The sequence below is a fragment of the Peromyscus eremicus genome, chromosome 7, assembly GCF_949786415.1.
Source record: "Peromyscus eremicus chromosome 7, PerEre_H2_v1, whole genome shotgun sequence".
NCBI classification, from domain to species: domain Eukaryota; kingdom Metazoa; phylum Chordata; class Mammalia; order Rodentia; family Cricetidae; genus Peromyscus; species Peromyscus eremicus.
Window position 1 is genome coordinate 112,596,050 of NC_081422.1, and position 19,399 is coordinate 112,615,448.

General features: G+C 47.2%; 1 protein-coding gene across 1 annotated transcript in view; it reads left to right on the plus strand.

Moving 5' to 3' along the window:
• Itga9 (integrin subunit alpha 9) overlaps positions 1-19,399 on the plus strand; it is a 311,746-nt gene that overhangs the window by 242,771 nt on the left and 49,576 nt on the right. The window contains exons 20-23 of the mRNA XM_059268864.1: positions 1,183-1,262; positions 6,939-7,028; positions 9,710-9,818; positions 17,067-17,174. Of these exons, the coding sequence (XP_059124847.1) occupies positions 1,183-1,262; positions 6,939-7,028; positions 9,710-9,818; positions 17,067-17,174 (387 nt within the window). The remainder of the gene's footprint in view (positions 1-1,182; positions 1,263-6,938; positions 7,029-9,709; positions 9,819-17,066; positions 17,175-19,399) is intronic.

Sequence of the window (19,399 nt, forward strand, 5' to 3'; positions counted from 1 at the left end):
CAAACCCAAAATGTATCTAGTTATCTCTCGTAGTGGAATGTGGGTTTTACCAACACGTATTAACTCTGAAAATGTTGTAAAGTCAATAGAAATAATAACTATTGGAATATTGATCTCCTGTTTCTGCTGCACGGGTCATAAATATAAACAACCTTATTCTGCTTTATTTCTTGAAAATTCCACATACAGATATTAAGACCGTTAGCAAGACTAAGCCCAGAGGTGAGGGTGTGGAGAGGAGGGTTAAAAAAAAACAACCCAGCAAGTTACCCGAGGCCTGAGCTTCCCCTACCCGCGGCCCCTCACACTCACCTGTCCTCCAATCCTGGAACCCTCGGGTGCCAGGACACCTGCTTGGCCTCGTGGCTACACTTCAGGCTCACTTTGATTGGCAGTGTTTCTGCCACTCACTTCCAGCCTGACCAGTTTCGTGCCTCGATGTCTGATTTTGACTTTCACCCAAACCACATGTCCTCACCTCATTTCAGTATTTAGTATGGTTGACTTAACTCAGATGTTCTGCCAAGTCTGACTCTCCTGGGACAGGGTCTTGATTGTCCCTTCTTTAGTGACCCCCTGCCCTGTCTTCATGCCTCATCCTCCTCATAAACCAAGTCCCACTGCTGCAGAGATTTCTGCCTAGAAAGGGGATGCTTGTGTCCATCATAGGTAATGGTCCAAGTTAATGGTCCATGCCCATTGCTCTCAAGTAGCATTCAGTTTAACAGAATTCAGTGTCTCAAAAAAGCATGCAGTTACCTAGAACTTACTTTAATGTAAACCAAATAATTGAGGTATGTTAAACAGTTCACAATCTGTCAGCATTTGCTGGAATTAAAGACCATCTTCTAGACGTCACAGCTGATGAGATATGTAAACTTGGCGAGCCTGGGGAGGAGATAGAGGTGAAGCCAGAAACTCTTGGTTTTGCAGTTCCCGTGTGCCACTTCCTCTGGGACTTGCTGTGGCTGAAGGGGGTGATGTGCCTCTCACTAGAGTAGGGGGAAGGGTGTGGTTCTGCTGTGGAAGCCTCCTTGCCTGAAAATCAGATACACATAAAAAATAACACTTGCTGCACAGTTTAGCCTTCAGAGGACATAAGCTGCAGACCATTCTAGAAAACTTAATTCAAAATGAGGATTGCTCATGGTTACCAAAAGTGACTTCTTTCTTTTTCCCTAGTATGAGTTCAGTGTCATCTTTGATACAAGCCACCTGTCTGGGGAAGAGGCAATTCTCAGCTTCATCGTGACTGCTCAGAGGTAAAAAGGCCATAAACAGACTTTTTTCAAAGATAAAGACATTATGGGATTGAGAAAGGACATGCCTTGAGCACCCCTCAGATGCAGAGGGTACGGAAGTGGTTACTGGGTGATAAATCCCCATAGCCCTGGGTGGGATCTGACCTCTGCAGGGTGGTCATTAGGTTCTGCTTGCTGAATGTATTTGTTACTTCTCTCACTGCTGTGGCCAAATGCCCAATGAGAGGAAGCTCAGGGAGGCGAGGCTCGTGTTGGCTCATGGACAAGGGGATACAGTCCATCGGGCTGGGAACTCGTGGGAGGAGGCTGCTCTGGGAGGCTGTTTGCTCACATCTCAGTGGCCCAGGGATCCCAGAGCTGGGACCAAAGGCAGGTGTCTGCACACTGCTTTTTCTTTGAAATGTCCTGTATCTGAGCTTCCACAGGAAGATCTAACTTCCACTGAGTGCAGGTCAACCCTCCCTCTGTTGGTCTTCCCCGGGAGTCCTCTCACAGACATGTCCAAAGGTGTGTCTCCTTTTTGACACATTTGAGTAGACTGCAAATCTACTCAAGCTTAGATGAAATCCAGTTAGGACTAACTGTCACCCCTCGTCACCACTTCTGACTGAGCCTGGGAGAGCTGAGGATCAGCTAGTCATGGGGAAGTCTACAACTGAGGAGACACAAGCTGCTGAGGTGATGTTCTAGTTCAAGGTCATATAATTAATTGGCCCATTCCTGCTTGGCCGTGTTTTCCAAATCAGACAGATGTTCTCTGTGGATTGTCAGGCTAGGCCATCTGTTTCTCAGGGATACACACTGAATCATTTCACAGAGTGGGGAAAGCCACCTGCAGCTGAGGGCCTGGTGAAGCCAGCTGGCAGAGGAACCCAAGTAGAACACCTAGAGAACAGGACTGTCCCAGAGGCCAGGGAGACAGACAGAGAAGGGTATAAGGGACAGTAACTGCTCTCCCTAGGAATGTGTGTGGCTGTGGGTGCCTGAGCTCGCCTTTGGGGGTTTAGGAGCCACCTCCTTGAGCCACAACCCACACATGCGTGAAGCAACAGCTAGGTATCAGGTGGCTGGCAGCTCCAATGAAGGTCAGTAAGCAGGGACAGGCCGACTGTGATGAGGTGCAGGCAGGTGTGGTTGAACACCCAAAAAAATGTTCATTTAAATTTCTAGTTGTGTGACTAGAGAAATGACTCAGAGGAGAGTATGTTAGTCTTGCTGAGGACTGGAGTTCAGTTCCCAGCACCCAGCTTAGTCAACTTACAACTGTCTGTAGCTTAGGCTCCAATGGATCTCACACCCTCTTCTGGCTTCCCCAGACACTGCACACACACATACATACACACATACACACACACACACACACACACACACACACACACACACACACACACACTTTGAAATAATTTCAAAACTCTAAGTTCCTTGTTGAAAATATGTTGCAAGAATCTTCTGTGTACCTTTTACCCAGATTCACCAAATGTTGGCATTCCTGATTCATGGATTTAACCTTTCTTTCTATGTAGATTGTTTTTCTTGACCATCTGAAAACAAGTTGTAGAAACCATGCCCCTTGACCCATAAATGCTCCCTGTGCCTTCCCCAAGAACAAAGCCACACATGACTGTCAAACTCAGGAGCGTCAATATCGGCACATCTAATCCACAGCCGTGGTCCACTTACACCCATTGTCTCAGAGATGTCTTTCCAGCCCTTTCCCACGGAGTCACAAGACTGAGCTATTTTCTCTTTGCCTTCTTTTCAAGTTCACATGACATCACTGTGATCTGCTAAGAATACAGGCAAAGAGCAGACAGGGCAGATTTCATTTCTGCAGCTAGAATTCGAGAGCGATTCTAAGGTGATGGTAGTGGGGGTATTTCCATCCTGAAGCACAAAGTGCATCCGTGAATGTCCACAGTGCACCCTGCTGTGCTATGTCCGTGTGAACCATAGACTTGGGAGTGAACGATGTCCATGGTCGTCTCTAAAAGGAGGAGGGTGGGAACTCACAAGGTGATGACAGACAGAGCTGAAAGAGAACAGGTCTGAGTCACTGAAGGCGGAAGCAGGCCCAGAAAATCTGAACTACATCCTGACAAGAGTGAGGAGTTGCTTCAGGCCTTTGAAGAGTTCAGGAGTGCCTAGTTTCACTTCTGTTGCTGTGGTAAAGTGCACAAACAGAAAGCAACTTAGGAAGGAAATTTGTTTGACAGTTCCAGGTTACAGTTCACCGCAGCAGGGACGTCCATCAGCAGGCTTGAGGCAGTCAGTCCCATCCATCTGTAGTCAGCAGCAGAGAGGAATGAGTGCACGCATGCTCACTTGTTGACTTGTTTTCAGCCAGATTTCTCCACTCTTACACAGTTCCAAACCTCCTGCCTAAGGAGTGCTGATGCCCACAGTGGACCAAGTCTTCACACACTAATTAAGACAACCCCCCACAGACACATCCACAGGCCAACACAATGTAGACGATCCCTTATTGAGACTCTTTCTGGGTTGTCTCATGTCTAAAATGAAAGCTAACAGTCACACTGACACAAGGCAACAGCTCAGCACATCACACTATGGTGCTCTGTCTGTTCTTCCACACCCAGCACAGCCAGTGGTCATGAAAAGGAACAGGACACGGAAAGGATTTCCATGATACAGCCTGTCTCTAGCCTCACTCCCCTCTGGGAGGCCAGAGAGGGCAGGGGTCAGAAGCACAATGGAGAGAGCTTCCTCTCCTGTCTTCGAATGGCATGTCCACTAGCTAGCGGTGTGCTGGGCTTGAAGGCACAGTGGAAACACCAGGGGAACTTTGAAATCTGCTGACGCCTGATGCAGCCCCACCCATGCCTGGTATTTGGATCTAATCGGTCTGGGGTAAGAATTGGACACTGGAGTTTGGAGGAAGACTTGATGCTAATTAATGTTCAAGGTCCAGAGCCACTATCTGTATAGTCCTGAATGAGCATGTGTCCGCTCGGTAGACAACTGTTAGGTACCTGCTACTTACCAGTTACAGGGATAAATGTAAGTGACATTTTTAAATGCCCACTACCTACTAAAAAACCTCATATACATTAGTATAAGAATTTCCAGCTAATTCCTTGGGTCATAAATGTTAAAGAGATCACACAGCCATTTAAACATACTGAACTGGTCCACAAACTTGCTTCTCTTGGAGATTTTGTGGAAATCTGGTCTACCCACCCCAAATAGTTCTCCTAACAAATACTTGCCTCCCTGCTAAGACAGACAGATCCCTAAAGCTCCTTATCTCAAATGTGACAGTTAAAGTATCAGCCATTTCTCTCTTCCGTCACAACCCTTTGGAGGACTCTCGCCTACTTACAGCTTTCAGAGGGCATCAAACTGAGACTAAACCGTGTCTCGTGACCCCTCATCTCCACCATCAGCAGCCTGGCCTGGCAGCCCACGTGGAAAAGTCCCAGCCCATGGAGACTGAGGAGTGGCAGAAAGCTGTTTGATGTTTGGTCTCTTTATCTCAGCTTTTCAACTTGGCTCATTCTGGAGCCGTTACTTGATGACAGATCAAACCATTATTGGGTGAGAGCTGCCAGCAGCCCCAGGTGGCCGGACAGATGACAGAGAAAGGGAGGACTTTTCCATCAAGAGCCAATTACTCAGGCCTGGAAGGATGCTGTGTATAGGGAGGGTATGGGGCTAGGATTGTACCAACTGCGTTGGCAAGGAAGTCACCTCTCGACTGGCCCTGGCAGTGATTCCAATGCTTAGATTGCTTCCTGGAAAAGGCAAGGCAAGGAATCTAGTCATGTGGGCACCTGATCATGCTTTCATGTGCTGTGGACACCCTGTGAGGGACTGATGTCATCCCATGTACGGAAGACAGATGTGGATCCAGGGGCAGTGACCGTGGCCCTGCATGGTCAGAGTCATGAGCACCGTTGTCTCAGAACAATAGGCGAGAGGGGGAGGGATGTGGGGACTATTTTAGTACTGTTGCCATTCAACACTTCTGGGTTGAAGAGGAAGGCGGGGTGGAGGCAGATGGGAAGGACGCAGAGCAGGTGAGGTTAGCAGATGTTTGGGAGCTAGATAAGCCCTGCCCAAACCTCAGGGGGTCTTGGGACTCCCAGGTTCCGTTTGAGACCCCTTGTCTAGTCCATCTGACAGAGCCATTGGTTCAGCAATCATACCCAAGAGCATGTGTCTTCCAAGGTAGCCACTTGCCCTGGCGTAAGCATCCTGGTCCTGAATGAGGTTTAATGAGCTAGTGAATCGAAGTGAGCGGAGCCCTGGCTTGGAGTTCCATTGAGCTGGCTAGCAGCTCAGCTCCCTCTGGCTGATGGCGGTGGGGCTGTAAGATGTCCAAGCTTCTGTAGGTCCAGAGTGGTGAGCCCTCTGACCCTGGGTTCATGGTGAGATGTCCACAAACCTCCTTCCTGGCAACCATGTCCTAACTTCGATGGTCATAGTTTGTGCTGCTTAGTGCTGTCAACTTGCCACCGTTGCTGAGGAAGTCTCTCAATCGAAGGTTTCTCCTGATCAGATTAGCCTACAGACATGTCTTTGATTGTTGACTGATGTGAGAAGACCTAGATCATTGTGAGCACACCATTCCCTGGTCAGGGCATCCTGAATGAACTGTGTGAGACAGGAGAAAGCTACATGATAGCAAGCAATAACATAAGTGCATCCATTGCTCTGCTCTTGATTATGGGTGTGACATTTTAAGTCCCTACCTTGACTTCCCTCAGTGATGGAGTGTAACCTAAAAGTGTGAACCAGAGAAACTCTTTTCTCTCCCAAACTATTTTTATCTGGGATATTTTATCTCAGCATTAGAAATATAACTAGCCGGGTGGTGGTGGCGCACGCCTTTAATCCCAGCACTTGGGTGGCAGAGCCAGGCAGATCTCTGTGAGTTTAAGGCCAGCCTGGTCTACAGAGTGAGATCCAGCACGGGCACTAAAGCTACACAGAGAAACCCTGTCTTGAAAAAAGAGAGAGAGAGAGAGAGAGAGAGAGAGAGAGAGAGAGAGAGAGAGAGAGAAAAGGAAGGAAGGAAGGAAGGAAGGAAGGAAGGAAGGAAGGAAGGAAGGAAGGAAGGAAAGAATTGTAACTAAAATACTGTTTATGAAGCAAATGCTTCAAGAGGCCCCACGTGTGACAGAGGCTCCACGGTAGCCCCTCACAGCACACTCATGAGGAAGAGTTAAATCTTGGCTTCTGCTATCCTGTTGGAGCTTACTTTGGTGGGAGCCTACTCACCTGTGTGACAGGGAGATACCAGAGAATTTGTGTCCTCTCTCTATTCTACCATAGTAGTCCTCAGGGGTCTCTGTGCCTTCAGTTGGGGCATCTAAGATCCGTGTTCTATCCTACTTCCCAAAGTCTCCGCAGCGAGCCTGAGTCCCGGCTGCCTCCACCATGCAGTTCCTAGGTAGCAAGCCTCCAGTGGCTTCTTCTCATTCCTGGTGTCTTTTTCTGTTACCTATTGGTGTTTCCTGGGGTTGCCTCCCATGAATACCGCTTGTCTGACATCTTTGTACATGCCTCTGTTCAGGGGTTCTCTACCACAAACAGACCGGGGACAGAAAAAATGAGTCTAGAGGATGTGAGGCTCGATGTGTAGCGCGGGGCAGGCAGCCAGCTGTGAGCGGCTTGCACTGACCGCTGTCCCTTCCGTCTCCCCTCCCCACACAGTGGAAACATGGAGCGCTCCGAAGCCCTGCATGACAACACGCTCACACTGGAGGTGCCGCTGGTGCACGAAGTGGACACGTCCATCGCTGGGTAAGTGTCAGAACCAGGGTGCCCTGCAATGGGAGGTTATGCTGCTCCCAGCTCCCATGTGTCATAGCCAAGAACAGGTAGCCCTGCCACCTCCCTGCCTGCCAGCCTTGGAAAGCAGGGATAAAACTTACCTTTGGTGACCCATACCGACCTCTCATCTGCTTTTTTTTTTTTTTGGTCAATCCCAGCTTCCCAGACACATAGCTGGTACACGGGAAGTGAGATGAGAAGTTTAGACTCCACAATTTCTCCGAACATTCTGTGTGTCCTTATATGCACCCATTCCTAGTACACCCATACCTAACACACAATCACTCCAGAATGCTGTATAGTGGCAGGCACTGTGGTTATGGGATTAAAGTATCAGCCAAAAGCTGCCAGGCCAGAGGTTGCATTCGGTGTTCCTCAAACCCTAGCCCGCAGGAAGGCTGCCCTTCTGATCAGCTCCATAGTCAGTTCTGGCTTTGCGTATTTCTGTTACCTCCTTGAGCACAGCACGAAACAGCTCTGCCTCACATCTGTGATGGTCTGGAATGGACAGGGAGCCATTGCAACAGCAATACCAACCTGTCCAGGTGAAGTCCACAGTCATTCAGTGCCGCTGGCTTTGCTGGAAAGCAGGGCTCTTGGCTGTGGTCTACAGGGACATGAAGCGACCTGACGCAGCTTTCAGCCAGAGCTCAAGCTTAGAAAAAACGAGAACTCGGTTCCTGTCTCCAGCTTCAGCAAACAGATTACATACTTCTCTGATAGCAGAGAGGCGGGGCTGGGGAGGGACACATAATTGGTTTAGATCAAACAGGAACTCAATGAATCCTTAGCCCAAATGCAAGCTGAACTTTCTCAAAGTTCAGGTTCTCATGTCTCAGTTTTTAGGGCTTCTGGATCTAAGCCTTGGCCCAGAAGGAAGATGCTGCTCTATAGAGGGAAGGGCCATCCCCGCAGTAGCCAGACTCTGCTGGGATCCAGAGGAAGGAGCAGTCCTGCATTCCTGTTTGGCATTTCATAGCATGGTTCTTAGGCACGGGGCTTTGGTGTATTTGCAAAATGGCATGTGTTGCCTGTGTTCACAGCTCTGTTGTTAACCATATGGTTTATTTATCCATTCTGTCTAAAGGACAGGACAAAATGCCCAGAACCAGGCCTTGTCCTTGGGGATGAAGTGAAAACACCTCCCTACCACACACACACACACACACACACACATACACACACACACACACACACACACACACACACACACACACACACACACTGAATCATGTTGTCAAGGCCTTAGGAGACCTGGCTATGAGATATTAACAGTCCCCCATGAAACCATCAGTTAAACAGATGAGTCAACCTCTGATCTTTCCAGGGATGGGGAGTGGGGTGAGTTTAAATGAACCAGTTCTTGCCATCTGGCAGGGGTTGGAACTCACAGTGTTGCTAGCATAAAATATTTATGACGAGAATAGAAGGTGGCTGTCCTCTTGGACTCGGTCCCACGGGGTCTCACACTGTTATATTGGGAGGCTTTGAACACCTAGAATCCACTGTTAGGGGCATCTGACCCCTGTTGTGTGGGACTGTTAGCTTTAGTCATGTGCGCAATGTGAAAAGTATTGTTACCAACTGAAGTCACCTCTCAGAAGACCACTATCTAAACCCCATGAGATCATGCCACCATTGAGTTTATTCTCCTTTGAAATACCTATTTCTTTTAATGTCTTAGTACATTTATTATTTGTGTGTGTATACAGGCATGTGTGTGCATGCACAGGCACCGTGGTACATGTGGAGGTCAGAGGACAACTCAGGGGAGTCCAGGTCTCTCCCTCTACCATGTGGGTTCCAGGGACTGAATTCAGGTCATCAGGCTTTGTGGCAAGCACCTTTACCCCCTCACCCATCTTGCAAGCAAGCCCCCAAAATATCTCATTTCTAAATAAGCATGGAAGTCTGATAGATATAAATGATGTTTAAAAATGAAATTGTTATAGTCTTGGTTGCCAAATACCTAATTTATTTACATTTATTTCTCAAAAGCTTGTTACCAGTGTTCTCCACAGAAATTCCTTTCAAATGACAAACAAAATGTGTGATCTTATAATCAAGGTTTTGTGGTGGTTTTGGTTTTGTTTCTGTAACTTTTGATTTTTAAAACCTTGTTTTAGGAACATAGTTAGGAGGATGCCTGGGGAAATGGCTCATTCAGTAAAGTGCTTGCAAAATAAAAGCATGAGGATCTGAGTTCAGATCCCCAGCACCCATGTCAGAAGCCAGGGGTAGCCATGAGCATCCATAAGCCCAGAACAGGCAGATCACAGGGGCTCTCGTTCAGTGAGAGTCTCTGTCTCAGAAAATAAGATGGAGAGAGAAGGAGGACCCCTGATGTTGACCTCTATACCTGTGTTCACATCGTGAACACACAGAAACATATACACAAAGAAATGTAGTCTCAGTGTATAACGTTTATGGAGCTTATTAGTGTGGCCTAAGGCTAGAAGACATGCTAGAATGTCCATTAGGAAGCCATGGGCCGGCTGTGTCTACTTGCAGGAGAGAGAAATGACCACCCAGCAAGGAAGAAAATGGGTGGGAGACACGGGTAAGAGAGGTGATATTTGAGCTCCCAGCCCAGCAGGGACCAGGGGCCTGACCTCAGGTAGAATGACAGAGGTTGTGCTTTCCTCTTTCAGAATTGTGTCCCCAACCTCCTTCGTGTATGGCGAGTCTGTGGATACATCCAACTTCGTTCAGCTGGATGACCAGGCGTGCCATTTCCAACCCCTCAACATCACTCTCCAGGTACCCACCCCACGACGTGTCCCTGACGGAAGGGCCAACTCTCATCTTTTTTTCCAGAGGGAACTGTTCCTTTTTCTGGTCTTTTTCTGGTATGGGATATTGGGGGGACAGAGATATGGAGAGAGAAAGGGAGAGGGAGAGGGGGAGAGAGGGGGGAGGGAGAGGGAAAGGGAGAGAGAGAGAGAGAGAGAGAGAGAGAGAGAGAGAGAGAGAGAGAGAGAGAGAGAGAGAGAGAACGATAAACCTGCAGGCCTCTGTGTTTTTCCAGATTTAGAACGGCCACACCAAAGAGCAGGCTCTCAACCTTCCCGATGCTGCGACACTTTAATACAGTTCCTCATGTTGTGGTGACCCCCAACCATGAAATTATTGTGTTGCTACTTCATCACTGTAATTTGGCTACTGTTATGAACCATAACGTGCATCCTGATATGCAGGGTATCTGATGTGTGACTCCTGTGGTGATTGCAACCCTCAGGTTGAGAACTGCTGCCAGAGAACAAGAGTTTTGTCAAGAAGGCTTGTATTTGCCGTAATTCCCCACCTTAAGGACTTTCGGAGAGCATCCAGAACTTTCATGGTGACTTGGTTGAAGTCTTCTCCCTGTGGGGAGCAGCCTTTAGAAGTTCAGTTTTCTGAGAGCAAAACCCTGTGAGCCCATGCACCTTAGAAAGTGCACTGGCTGCTCACTGAGCCCGGACTGACTAGGCTTCCCAAGCACAAGCTCCACAGGTCTACTGGCTGTATGGTCTGTAGCCATCAGAAGACTGTTGGTCCTTCTCTTGGAGGTTACCGACTTTTTCTGAAAGAGCCAGAAAGTAACGATTGGAGGCTTTGTGGGCTACACAGCCTTGGTGGCACCTGTCGAGCTGTGGGCTGTAGCTAGCAGGTAGTCATGAGGACAGATGTTGATGCTTCAGCTGTGCACCAAGGTTTACTTTGCATGTATTTTTTATGTACCATGGAATGTTACCCTGATTTTTCCCCCAGAAATTTAATGATGAAACTGTTCTTAGATGCACACTGTACAAGAGTAAGCACTGGGCCAGATTTGGTCTGTCAGGCCTTGTTTCCTGGTCTTTGCTTTGATCATATGTATTCTAACGGTATGAGAGTATGTGGATGTGACTCCAGAGGGACCTCCGCATTGGCTAGTCTGTGTCCTTTAAGGGGCAAGTGCAGGGAAAATCGGCCCCTGGGAGAAAGGATGTGCAGTGTGGTCCCAGAACTAGGTGAGGCAAGCGTGGGCAAGGACTGGCCAGGGCATTAACTGGAAAAGGCAAAAAGAAATGACCCCTCTTGTTGAGTGAAGACCACATCCCACAGTCCTGGGTTCTGCCTCCTGATGCTTCCCCCGCCCGTCCTCCTGCATGGAGAGGACGGTCTCCCTATGTGAGAGTCACTACTGGGGCTAAATTAAAATGATTTTCCTCGTCTGTGGTTCCTCCTAAGTGGACATAAGGGGTAACAAATAATGATGTGGTGAGGGCCCAGAGGATGAAGCTAAAGTAGTCTGGGGCTCATGGACAATAATCTTCCTCCACCCAGAGTGTCCTCTGGGCCGGGAGGACCCTGAAACCGAGATGGATAACACATGTTTCCAGCTTAGAGAGGATGTGTCCTCGACTAGCTAAGCCCAACTGTCACCCTACCCTTGATTTACGAAGGAGACCAGGAAAGAGATTCAGGGTTTACTGTGGGGACTGTAGAGCAGCAGCTGTGGTCACGCCTCCGGGTTTCAAAAGCACCACTCAGAGACCGTTTCTGTTTCCCTCTGCGTCTCTCAGTTAGATAGGAAGCAAACACCAGGTAGATTTACTTTATGTTTGTGATTTACATCCTTTCTTCTCTTGAAATACAAGATGCAGACAAGAGAATTATTTAGAAAGGTTCAAATGACCCAGACAGTATCATAAAAAAAAAAAAAACAACCTGAGGATTGAAAAAGGCAAGAGGAATTCTAGCTACAGAAAATACCAGATTTGTAGTAGATACTGAATATTAGTGCCTGTTTAGAGGACAGAAGAACAGGATTGATGGATGGGTGGGTGGATGGATGGATGATAGATGGGTAGAAGGATGGATGATGGGTGGATGGATGGGTAGGTGGATAGATTCTGGGAGCATGCAGCTTATTCTTCCAGTTGACTCTCTAAAGGTGCTTTTAAAGGGAGCTTAAAGTTCTGTGTCTAGGAACATAGCTTATTTCACATGCGACCTAAAGCAAAGAACCCCACTGAAGACTGTGGCCCTGGGGAGTGAGTGATTGGCATGGTCCTTAGATAAAACATTGGTGAACTGTAAGCTGAGGTCTGAGGAAGCTTCAACTGTCAGTCCAAGTGCAAGGCAGTGGGCTGGGCCTGAGAGTGGTCAGTGAGCTGCAGATTGGAAAAGAGATCTTCCCACGGAACAAAGCCTTCCTGGAACCTCATCTACTGACTCATTTTTCTGGTATAACCACTGTTATCACAGTTGTGTGCCGGAAGGTCACTCAGATCAACAGTGATAATGACCAAAAGTGGGGGCTGATGTGGAGAGAGGGAAGGAATATGGAGAAATCTGTGTTTCCATATTCCAGCAGTATCACTCCTGAAGCAGAAACAACTCTGGCCCAAGGAGGGGTCTTTCTGTGTCTTTTATTAGTAGGTCAGTCATTCATCAAGATACACAGGAGCTAAAAGACTCCACTGCAGATAGAGCTGGGAGAAAGCAGAAATTCTGTCTGGGTGGATTTCTGTGCTTTGTGCGTGGTTTTTCCGACAGAGACACAGAAGTTCGTTGACCGTTAGTAGTGATTGGTTTGTGGTCTGGTTTGGCTTCATTTGTTTTGACTCTCTCATCAGGAGTAGTCAAAATGTTTCCCTCACCTGAAGAATTGTGAGGAAATATATTGCAGGTGTCATGCACAAGGCTTCACACAAACACGTGTGTTAAGATGCTGGCACACCAAGCTGTTGTTGCTTCAGTTCATTGGGTTTTTCACACAGAACCTTACCATGGAGCCCTGTCTCGCCTGGAGCTCACAAAGATCCACCTGCCTCTGCCCCGTGAATGCTGGGGTTAAAGGCATGTGCCACACCTGGCTGCTTTATTTTTTGAGACCAGGTCTCACTATGTGACCCAAGTTAGCCTAGAACTGGTTAACTCTCCTGCCCCTGCCTCCTAAGCTCTGGGAAGTCTGGTAATACAAGCTGCCTCTGACAAGTAAAGGCGTGTGAGCAGAACGCCTTATCCCTTATGCTCACCCTCCACACTTTCAGTGGGATTCCCAGGCAATGGCAGGAGGGGTCTCTGCAATTCTGAGCTCTTGAGTTTTCCTTGAAATGAGTTGTTTCAGTTGTGGCTGGATACTCTTTCCTTTCCTTGTGTTGGAAGGTCGTTGTTGTAAATGCTGTTCTTTGGGAATCAAAAGTTGACAACAATCTCTCATCCAGTCTTATCTTTTTTTTTCCTGTGGTTTTTCAACACAAGGTTTCTCTGTATCTTTGGAGCCTTTCCTGGAACTCAACTCTGTAGCCCAGGCTGGCCTCGAACTCACAGAGATCCACCTGCCTCTACCTCCTGAGTGCTGGAATTAAAGGCATGCACCACCACCGCCTGGCATTATCTTTTTTTTTAAAGATTTATTTATGTATACAGTGTTCTATCTGCATGCATGCATGCCAGAAGAGGGCACCAGATCTCATTATAGATGGTTGTGAGCCACCATGTGGTTGCTGGGAATTGAACTCAGGACCTCTGGAAGAATAGGCAGTGCTGTTAACCTCTGAGCCATCTCTCCAGCCCCAAACAGCTATTTGTAATTTTTTTTTTTTTTGGTTTTTCAAGACAGGGTTTCTCTGTGTAGCTTTGTGCCTTTCCTGGAACTCGCTTTGGAGACCAGGCTGGCCTCGAACTCACAGAGATCCGCCTGCCTCTGCCTCCCGAGTGCTGGGATTAAAGGTGTGTGCCACCATCGCCTGGCTTTTTTTTTTTAATCTGTTCACTGAAGCAGCACTACCTACTGTGACAAAGAACCTGAGACCGGGCTGTCTAGGGAAAGCTAGAGCCCACTCCTTCAGTGTGGGGATGCACAGGCTGTGGTGGTTTGTTTGTTACTGGCTCTGCCTCTCTAGCCTCAGCGTCAGAGATATGCTGAATCCCTGAAGTTTGTTTCTCATCCCAGGCTGCCAGGCAGGGTTTCATTCTGTTGTCTCTCACCCACCCATCTCATTCTCATTTTTTTTAATTGACAAATTAAAATTGCAGCTTAACATGGTAGTACATGCCTGCAGTCCTAGCCTGTGGGAGGCAGAGGTAGAAGGATCATGAATTCAAGGACTGCTTGACCCACATACTGAGTTCCAAGGCAGACTGAGCTTTCATAGAGAGAGACCCTTTCTCAAAACAAAACTAAAGAAAACAAATCTGTAAGCTTCATTCATCTTTTTTTATTTTAAAAAGTCTTTAGAGACACACCTCTTAAACTTCGTCTGTTTAAAGCATGCAGTTCAATGACTTTTAGAGTGTTGTAGAATTTTGTTTCCTCACAAACTAAATTTAGAATATTTCCATCAGCTAAAAAAAAAATCCACAGCTCTCAGTCACTGGCTATACAGACATACCTTGAAAATAACTGCAGGTTTGGCGACAGACCCCTGCAATCAAGCAAATAACCCAGCAAAGCAAGTTGTACAATTTTTTAATATAAAACCTATATTTATACTATAGTGTGGGACACTGAATGTCCAGAAACACAGCAAACACATCTTAAGTGTACTTCATTGGTGAAAACACCAATGGTCATCTGAGCCTCAGTAAGTTTTAATATTGTTGCTGGGGAAGGTGCTGCCCCAGTGAGGATGGATGCCGACTGAACCTGCTGTTAGTTGTGAACATTGGGGTATCATTGGTTGAAATTTCTGAAATTAAGATAACAAGGACACCTGCTGCATCAGCTGACTCTTGCCCTCATGAAAAGTTCTTGACAGAATAGGATGCTGCTTGATGTTGTACCTACAGTAGAAACACTTGTGAAATTGGAGTAGGTCTTCAGGTACCTACCAGCACCTTGTCAGCTAAGTTCACGACATATTCCTAATCCTCCATGGTCATTTCAGCAGCTTCACAGCGTCTTTGCCAGGAGTACATCCCATCTCAAGAAATCAATTTCTTTAACGTATGAGACAGCTCCCCATCCATTAAAGTTTTGTTATAAGATGGCTGAACTTGTTCATATCTTCAGGACCCACCTCTAGACTGTCCCTTCAGTCCCCTCACATCCATAGTGACTCCTCTGAAGTCTCAGAATCCTCAAAGTCATCCATAAGAACTGGAATCAACTCCATCCAAACACCCATCACACTGATGTCTGACTCACCACCACTGATCATGAATGTTCTCAATTACAAACTCTTTCCTAGTTTTCAGTGTATGTTCCCTGGACTTGTGATGATTAGTTTAATTATTAACTAGGCACAGTCTTAGAATAACCTGGGAACTGAGTCTCAGTGAGTGATTGTCTATAGTAGGTTGGCCATTGAACATGTCTGTAGGAGATTATCTTTATTTTGTTAAGTGATGTGGGAAGACCTGCCCACTGTGGGTGACACCATTCCCTAGGCAGAGGATCCTTGATTGTGTGAGAGTAGAGAAAAGGAGCTGAGTACCAGTTTGCATACATTTGTTCACTGGCCTTTGGTCATGCCTATAGATGTGGTAATGACTAGCTGCTTCCAAGTCCCTGCCCCTTTACTTTTCTGAGATGGTGTGCTCTAACTTGAAATCATAAATTAAAATAACCCACCTCCCTTAATTTGTTTCTATAAGGCTAATTTATCACAGCAATGAGGACAGGAAGGAAGGCTCACCAAAGGAATCAGTCTAGAGCAGCTACACCCTTATGGAATATAATCCTGAAACAATATGACTTGAATGTCAAAATCAGTCCTCCATCCATGGAGGTGCAGACTGAGCGCTGTTAACAAGCATGAAAACGTCGGTCTCCTGGTACATCTCGAAAGTACATGTCTGTTCACAGCCTGTTTGCATAGTTATTCATGTGTTCACTGGAGAAGCACTTTTAATTTCCTTAGGGAACATTTCCTCTGCATTCACAGTTTTATTGAATGGTGTAAGAGACTTTCCCATCAGAGCTCTTGGGTACGTTGTCTGTTATGATAATCTTATGGAGGGATCTTCTCTTGAGCAACAGATCATAACAGTGGGTTAAAACATTCAATAAACATGTCAGAAGAAACTTTGCAGTCCAATCTTCGTTACTCTGTTACAGCGTGTAGGTTCCAGCCCCACTTGTGATTGTTACAATGTGCTCACCTGAGTAATAAAATATCTGTCTCACCCAAGTAACCATTACTCTATGTTCTGTTCTTATAAATGTACCCATTTTCTGAGTTCCTCCTCGTCCTCTATTGCTGCTAGGGGTTAATTTACATTCTTTCCTTCATCACTTCACCCTCCTTGGTCTCTTTGTGGCTTCTCCCTGTCCCCTCCTTGCTTGGCTTTGCGGTGAAAATGAAGAGGAGAGAGAAGAGAAGGGGGTCAAGCTTGACAAGATCAGACACTGAGCTCAAGAAGAGATACACAGATGTCATCACACTGTCAGCAGAGTGATCTGGGTAGCACGTGCAACAGCCCTTTGTAGGAGTCAGATCACTTCATGTAGGGACAGCCCCGTGGTCACTGAAGGTCATCATTATCTCAAACTGAAAAAAAAAGAGTTTTGACCAGGCCACTGAACCTAAGAGATGTTCCTGGGTGCAGTGTCTCCTGGGAAATGTAGGTGTACTACCCCCACTCAGACCAACTGCATCAGAAACTGGGTGCGGCTCTCCCCACACCACCGATCTGTGTTTGAACAAGCCCCATAGATCATTCTGATGTTATTCTAGAGTGTGAGAACCCCTGAACTTTTTTTTATATCTGCATTCCCACCAACTATCATCTGTGAATAGATTTCTAGGTTTGTAAAAATTAAATATGGTTCTTAGTAAGAAGAGGGCAACAAAATGTTCAATTTTGTTAGAATTCCCCCATTATTTAGTATTCCATTTTAATTAAAGTCAGATCCAAATGATGTAGTTCTATTTCAATTGAAAGCATATCTTAAAAAAATAAAATTAAGTCACATCCTAGATCTGAGCCCTAGAGCTTCTGTGTCTGTTTCAGAGACCCTTTGGGCACAAGATGCATGCCATGACACGAGGGACCATTGTCTTACTGACACTTGCTGTGTTCTCCAACCCACAGGTCTACAACACGGGCCCGAGCACCCTCCCTGGGGCATCTGTCAGCATCTCCTTCCCCAGTCGGCTGTCACCTGGTGGCGCAGAGATGTTTCAGGTCCAGGAGATGGTGGTGAGTCCTCCATTTGTTTCCTATATTGCTTTCAGCTTTGAGCTGCCTGTTTGAAATATGTGTTCCACACTCTGGCATCTACTCACAAGACTCAGGAAATCAGACTTCACACTTTGGAGATACACCAGAGGAAGCCCGAAGAAAGACATGAATTTCTATGTTGATGTCATAAAACCTTGGCAGGGCTGAGGAGGGGACAGTTATAAATTCATCCTCCAGGGTGACTTCCAGTACCTCTGGGATGTCCCAAAGACTATCTGCAGTCTCATGTGTGTGAAAGCCTTTCTCTGAGAAGAGCCTCAGCATTTGTAAAGATTCTCAAAGGAACACTGGCACCCAGGGATCACAGATCAGTGGGTAAGATAAGTGCATGATGGGGCTGCCGCTCAAGGTCCTGTGCAGACTAAGAGGCCACCTGATCCTGTATCACCTACCTGTAGCTGACTTTGTCTCAAGGGACGCTTGATAAGCCGTGTGTGGTCATTGCTGCCCGCCTGCTTAAAACATACTCCTTGACTCCAAGGCTTTTCCCCCAGCTTCCTCTTCCCACTGCCTTTCATCTCACCTCCCCAGCTTCAAGGGCTCAGCCTCCTTTATTCTACACTCCTAACCTGGAGTCTAAGCCAGACTCATGGACCAAAGTCTAGCCTATGCTGATGACACCACCAATTTCTGTCCAGCCCAGATCCCTTCCAGGAATTACCGGCTTACCAACCACCTACCTCAGAGCCTAACAGACATCTCGGTGTATGTTTCACTGGTCTCTGTTCCTCCTCTTATGTAAATACCAGCATTCAATCACAGACCCTACATCCTGGTGATGTCACTTAACCCAGTCAGCCACCGAAGGCCCCACCTTTGAGCACCATAGTCACATTAAACAGAGGAGATTAAACGCCAGTGTATGTTTTGGAGAGAGCAAACCACATTCACACCATAGCATCGTTCAGGCCTCTGTCTCGGCAAAGAGCCACTCTGTCCCTTAGAGCCCAGGTCAAAAGCCTTGGATCGTCCTAAATTCCTTTTCTCATATACTTCACATCCAGCACATAAGCAAACCTAACTTGTGCCCCTTCCTAAAAATCCCAGTGTTAGCGCGTTTGTACCTTCGCTTCCAAAGCCTTAGTCTAAATGCTGTCATCTGTCACTCGAGTTGTGTATGGCCCCCTCACTGGTGCCCCTGGCTTTGCTCTGGTCTCCGTCAGGCCATCCAGCATATGTGCCGGATGTGTTGGGTACTGACACTCCTCTGTGTGAAACCTCCCATGGCCTTCTTTTCCCCGTAGCCTCTTCCTGCAGCTCTGCTGTCCCCCGTGCTCTGTCGCCTGTCACTTGTCCCCATCCCCTTTGCCCAGCCTCCTTGCTGGTTGCAGGGGATCTCCCACCTCCAGAATTCAGCCTTCATCTTCCATCCACTAGGGTGCTTTTCCCCCAGAGAGCCACACGGCCTCCTCCTCCAGGGACTTCACATGTCACCTTGTCATTGAGACCCTCCTTCAGCCTCTGTCTTGGCGCTCCTCATCCCTCTTCCCTACTCAAATTCTGCCCTGTCACCAAGCTGGCGCCTGTTTTCTTATTAGGCCACTTAAGCTGTCTCACGTCTGTTCCCTATAACATAGGATGGGGATTTCTGTTTGTATGTGTATCACACACTCTCTCTCTGGGTCCTAGTACAGTTCTCAGACTATATTATAGATGTTCAGAAAATACATGTGGACCGTGAAAACAATTCCACATGCTAAAGCAGTCACTAACTCTAAAAGTGAACTCTTTGGGTGGGGAAGTACTGAAAACAGTCTCAACAAGACCCCTCTGCCCAGTGACTTGACTTCTGATTGTTTAAGAGATGGTTTCATCTCCCGGGAGATGGACCATAAGGCAAGCATCTCTCTCAGACTCCCTGGAAAGGATGGAGGCACAGAACTCAGGGAACACCACACAGGAGAGCACATGCAGGCTGACTGAGAGAGTCAGGAAAGCATGGGAGGGACAGGCAGCCAGCCAGAGAGATGGTCTCCCCATACATGGTTCGTAAGGCAGGGCAGCAAGCCCATGGCCTGTGACACATTGAAGCCTGGAGTTGAAAGGACACTGCCCACAGGGCGGAGGTCTGGGAAGCATTGTGGGATGCAGTCATGTGTTCTGGCACTGGTGTCCTCCTGGGTCACGTGGATCCAAGACTAAAACCATGTGAGTGTTAAGTGCAGAGCAAGCCCTGGTCCCCG